We start from the raw sequence: 6,149 nt of genomic DNA, 5'->3' as shown, positions 1-6,149 counted from the left end.
TATATACCAATCACAGATCCCCCTCTCATCCCTCCTCCTGCTCCCCCCACTGCCCAGCCTTCCACTCCCTAACGCCCCCTTCCCCTCCTCTGAAAGGGGAAGGCCTCCCAGCAAAGCTTGGTACATTCAGTTGAGGCAGGACCAAGCCCCTCCCCCCTGCATCAAAGCTAAGCAGGGCATCCCACCATAAGTAATGGGCTCCAAAAAGTCAACTCATGCACTAGGGATAGATCCTGATCCCGCTGCCAGGGGCCCCCCAGACACACCAAGCTACACATCTGTGTCCTGTATGCAGAGGGCCTAGATGAGATTCCCTTTTCCCAGGTGACTCTAGTTGTGTTAGGTTGACCAAAAAAAAAAAAAAAAAAAAAAAAATCAATACTCAGTACACCCCACAAGTTGTTTTTGTCAGAATACTTGATCACAACAACAGGAAAATAAAATAAGATACCTTCGTTTTTCATATGTCTTGTGTTTCTGTGATTCAATTTGTGTATCTATTGAGTTCGACATTTCTTCTGATTTGCTGTGGGGAACTTCTTAGTATACATTCTGTTTTTAAGGGCTTGATCCATAGTACCACTTGTGGGGAGTCTTCTGGATCGATTTATCCCACCAGGGTGCTAACCAGCTGGAGCTGTGCTCAGCTTAGATTTTCCCCCATTGTCCGTCATGGTTTTCTCTGACCTTGTTAGGTATCCTATCACATTTGTAAGTTTCTAGAGATCTTCCTTTTTTCCCTTTTTGGAACTGGACTCTACTTTTCCTCACTCTGTTTACTTTCACTGGGTCACACAAAGGCAACTCCCTCTCCTCCATCTTACCTGGAAATCCAGAAAGTATTTTTCTGTAAGTCTTCTCTCGCCATCAGGAGGGGGTCTCTTTTCCAAGATATCCATTTGAGAGAAAGATTTGGGGGGTGGGCCTAGCAGTGGATCTAGGTGGAGTGCTGACCCAGTGGACTACTGAGGCTATAGTATAGAGGATGGCCTAGAATGGGGGGTCAGGAAAGTGCAGATAGGAAGATAGTGATCAGTGTGAGAAGGACCTGACCCACAGCAGTGGAGAACAAGGAGAGCCAGACGCAGAAGTGAGTTTAAGAGTAAAATTAACACTGGGTGGATCCTAAAAGTAGAGATGATGGGACACGGAAGAGCTGGTGGTTGGTTTAGTTTATTTTTCAATGTATTCTTTGACTAAAGCCTCCCCACTGTTAGTGGCCAATTGTGATTTGTCAAATGAAAAAAAAAAATAGAGCTATAAGAGAAAAATGAATTTTCAAGGGCAAGATGCAGAAGCCATAGGAACTCTTAGAAAAAAACTTCTATGACGTTAGTGTGTTATTTACTTTTCTTGTTGCTATGAGAAAATAATTGATAAAAGCAACTGAAGGGAGGCAGGAATAGTTTCCTTCACAGTTTGAGGGTACAATCCATGATGGCGGAGATGTTGTTTCCATGGTAGCAAGGGCATAAAGCAGCTAATCACACACACACACACACACACACACACACACACACACACACACAAACACACAAGCTATGACTATGTCTGAGATTGTCAATCCTTTTCAGAGATTACAGGGTCACTGTGGGGTATCGAGAAACTACATTGATCTGTTTAACACATTGCTATTTGGTAAACACTCACACATACAAAATGAAACTCATTAATTTTGGCTATCTAGACAATTTCAGAGAAATTCCAATTTTAAAAAATATAGACATATTTCACTCTACCTTTTTGCCGTGTTTGGTTGTAAAGTGAGAATATAGCATGTATTTGGCTATATTGTTATACACGAATAGAGGTCAGGATTAACAGTAGTTCCAAAGTTACCATACTCAAACATTTAGGAAGATATTTTGTCTTCCTTGAACATATTTATGACTTTTTTTTGCATGTATAGGTGTGTGTATGCATATGTAAGCATATTTACATGTGAGGGCATATGTGTGCATATATATATATGTAGGCCCCAGGGATGACACTGGGTATCTTCCTCAATCACTCTTCACTATACTAAGGCAGGGTATATTGGCCAATCCCGAGATCACCAATTCCAACTTGTCTAGCTAGCCTGCCTACTCCAGGTATCCCTTGTCTGCCTCCAGAGTTCTGGGATTAGAAGTAGCTGCCATTCCTGCCTGGCTTCTACTTGGGGACTGGGGATCTGAACTCTGGTCTTCACACTTGCATGACCAATGCTTTATCCAAAAAGCTATCTCCCAAACCCCGTGTTGGTTAATTTTAAGATAACGCTTCATGTCATAGCATCACTGAGTTAACGCTAACATTTGACCAAACAACCACATGATCAATATCTACTCCACTGAGCATTTGCAATGGATGTGAGCACTTTAACCATAAGAATAATTCAGCTTGTGAAGAAACTTAGTCTTAAGATGAGCTTTAAGTATGGAATCCAGATCTGAGGTACTAACAGCATTTGTTTTCAGGATAGGGCAACAGGTCACTTCCTACCCAAACCTGCAACAACTAGACCAAGTCTGAGTTGGTCCCAGTTGAAGTCTGCCCAGCGTTCAGTCTTTGGGCTTCTGAGAGATACAGATAGAAACACCAGTGATGCTGTACAACATGTGAATGACAGTAAAGAAATAGAGAAATTTAAAAAAGAAAAAAGAATAAAATCTAATTACACGGACTTGCACTTGAAACAAAAATGGATTGAGTTCCGCCCAAAGTGGCTTGCTATTTCCTGTGCCAGGAACTACTGTGCAGGCCCAGCAGGAAGTGTGAGACAGAGCGGGATCACCTTACACCTTCGTTTTACGGTTCATTTCACTTATTAAATGCAATCTGAGAAGCTGCAAAAGGAGCAAGTTCGGAGAGGGAAGAGGCTTTTTGTCTTGTTTTGTTTTAAGTTTCTTTGGATCAAAACATTTGTTTTTCCAAGGTGATTAAACTCCCCCGAGAAACTGGCCTTCTAGGGTAGTCAGGTGAAGACATTTCTCTTTGTCACACTGTGGAAAGTAAGAAGCTGAGTTACTTCTGCTTCCTTTTCTGTCCTACTCAACATCATTTTAACCATGAAAAATGGCAACCAAGCCCATGAATGGGCTCAATAACCTTGAATCCCATGAAAGCTCCTCATAGAGTGTTTAATTTGAGAAGGAGCCCCTGACAGTGGCGGGTTATATATTTAAGATGGAAAAATGACCATTCATTTGTCAAGCAGAGGAATGAGTTCATTTTACTGTCTTGCTTGGAAATGTGTGAACCGAACAGCTGGATTTCCTTGCGGTGGCATACCCTGCTCCTCACATGCTGTCTGTCTTCCCCTCCAGGGACCTCAGTATGAACAACATCAGTCAGCTGCCCCCCAGTCTCCTACACAGCCTCCGCTTCCTAGAAGAGTTGTAAGTAACCATTGCTGTCTGGATGCATCCAGTCAATGCTGAACACATTCCTGCATTTGTCTCTCATACTTGCTGTGGGAACCAGATAAAACAAGGCAGGAGAAGCTGTCAACACCAACAACTTTGGTGCATGAGGAAACACTTAGGAGGTGGGGGAGGGGGGAGGAACCGCTATGATTCTGGAAATAGACTTATAAAAGCGTTGACCATGAGGCTACAACTTTCTAAGGTGAGACTGAGCCAAACAAATTAAAATTGTAAAACAAGGGCTTTTTAAAAAAGAGCTGGATGGCTCTCTGGAAACAGTTAAACAGCAGGGTATTAAAAGTTTGAATACTGGTTCGTGTTTATTAAAATAGCAAGTAAGGCTCTAATGAAAACCAAAACTGCTGCTTGCTTCGGCTTGTGACTGGGAGAATTGAGTCCACATTGCACAGCACCAAAACTCCTTGTCCTAATCACTTTTAATTACCATTTCCCTACTTTTAAATTTAGCTTCCCTCAAGGCTTCAGCAGAGAAAACATAAATCCAGAGGACTTAAGCATGGGCTCTTCTAAACTCAATATTTAAAAAAAAAAAAAAAACAATCATTAAGGAGAAAGATAAAATTAGTTAATGATACACAAAGGAACCTTGATTAAGTCCTAGTGATCACTTTCCAGAAGATGAAAAAGAATGGCATAAACCAAAAATCTGCATTTACAAATTCATTTGATCCTCTTACCCTGTTGAGTGCTGGAAGATCTGCACCATCATGGTCCCTGGGAAGGATGCTTGGCACCATCCGTTGGGTAAATCCTCTGCCTGTTGATTAAAGGAATTGCTTCAGCAATGACCTCTTTTGAAAACACGTCCTTTACAAACCCTAAAGTCGGGGTCCAATTTGAGGAGTAATTTGAATCACTGGTGCACCACACGATCCACCATGGGAGGTGGAATGTTCTGTCATAACCAAATTGCACGACATTGATCATTTCTTCAAGAGTATAGTATTCCCAAATTTCCCATGCTGGAGCTTTATCTATTTCTTTTTGACGGCGTGATAGTTTAAAGAACATTATTGTTCTTCCTGCTAGAAAAAGTTGAATATAACCAGTTGGCTGGGGTAAGGAATCCAAATACTAATTTATATAGCAAGTCTTTTGTCATTTAGAGAATAGATCCATCCTATATATAGACTCCTCTTTCAGCCTCTCCATGTTCTTTCAGATTCACTTCCATGGCTGCAGCTTAGTCTGCAAAAAAAGCTAGGCGCATCACTGTGTGGGCCATGGCCTGTACATCATAAATGATAAAGTTCTGAAAAATAACAAAGGGGAACCCTTAAGAGAAGCTTCTTATACATGTTAGCATTATCTGTGTGTGTGTGTGTGTGTGTGTGTGCATACCTGTAATGGTGACTTTAAGTAAATGTCAAACATCAGAACTGTTTGCTTAACCCCAAACTCTCTTATTCTCCTCCCCAACACACACAATTGAGTTGCAAAATTTAGTTCTCTGTACCATCATATTTCTAAGATAAGAATTGTGTATCATTTCCTCTTTTAAGAATCCCAAGCCACAATGCTTCCTTTCTTCCCCAACACATACATCAACTTTAGACCACAAACTGAACCAATAAATAATTCACTTCCCCAAGGACTTTTAATAGAGTGGTCTCCCCCGCACTCACCCCTGGTGACTTAGCTCGTTCAAAATGAGTCCTCTTTTCTTTTTGAGGTAAATGTTAATTCTGTTTCAAGGGCAGTTTATCCGAAGATAATTGATGGGAAAAATTCAGACTAAGGGAAAGAGAGACATGAACGTTTTTAATAACACAAAGTAAAAATAGAACGAATGAAAACAGGAAAGGATGCAACATTAAATGCCGGTGGGATATAGACAAAAAGGGAACACTTACACACTACTCATGGGAAGGTAAACTGGTCTGCTCTTTGAAAATCAACAGGCGGGTTCTCAAAAAACTGGACGAGATTTAGCATGTGACCCGGCTCTACCAATTCTGGGTCTTTATCCATAGATTCTAAGTCAACATGACACAGAGAGGGTCACCCATCAGTGTTTTTTGGCAGCATTTTTCACACTTGCCACAGAACAGAACCAGTGCAGGTGTCCAATCACCGAGAGAGGTGGACGAGGAAAATGTGGCAGATCATACACAGTGGAATGGTTTTTAGCCATCAAGAAAAATGGAGTTCTGTCATTTACAAGAAAGTGGACACAACCGTGGATAACCATGCTAAGCAAATTAAGCCAGTCGCAGAAAGAGAGACAAATATGTTCTCTCATTTTGGAGTCCTAGATTTTATATAGTTACATAAAGCCATGTATGTATATATAGTATGTACATATAAAATGACAGCAGAGGTGAAATTGTCCCCAGAAACAAGCAGGGACAAACAGGAGTGGGAAGGGATGATCAGAGAGAGGGTTTGGGGTGGGGAAATATATGCTCAACGTAAAATGTATGTATGCCTGTATGAAAATAAGTTCAATTTAAAAAAGCAAAAACAGTAGCTTTCCACCGGTCAGTGTGCCTGTAGGAAATGATTCTACTCCATCTCCTTAACCCATAAAGGTAGGAAGTATCAATCCTAGCTAGCAGAAGATGAGAGAAAATAAGGAGAAAGATAAATAAGTTGGTCGACGTCAGAGCTAAGAGTGTGGCTCAGGGCACAGCTGAGATTTGAAGTGACTTTTCAGAGTTGTGCCTGCAAGGGAGGAGGGTACCAAGGAGCTCTGTATGCACGGCTGACCTGTGTGTGCTC

General features: G+C 41.4%; 1 protein-coding gene across 1 annotated transcript in view; it reads left to right on the top strand.

The window, feature by feature from the left end:
- Positions 1-3,285: 3,285 nt before the first annotated feature.
- Lgr5 (leucine rich repeat containing G protein-coupled receptor 5) overlaps positions 3,286-6,149 on the top strand; it is a 72,653-nt gene continuing 69,789 nt past the window's right edge. Inside the window, exon 1 of the mRNA XM_036169409.1 lies at positions 3,286-3,380. Within this exon, the coding sequence (XP_036025302.1) occupies positions 3,286-3,380 (95 nt within the window). The remainder of the gene's footprint in view (positions 3,381-6,149) is intronic.

The sequence above is a fragment of the Onychomys torridus genome, chromosome 20 (genome assembly GCF_903995425.1).
Source record: "Onychomys torridus chromosome 20, mOncTor1.1, whole genome shotgun sequence".
NCBI lineage: Eukaryota > Metazoa > Chordata > Mammalia > Rodentia > Cricetidae > Onychomys > Onychomys torridus.
This window is presented reverse-complemented; position numbering and strand designations above follow the sequence as displayed.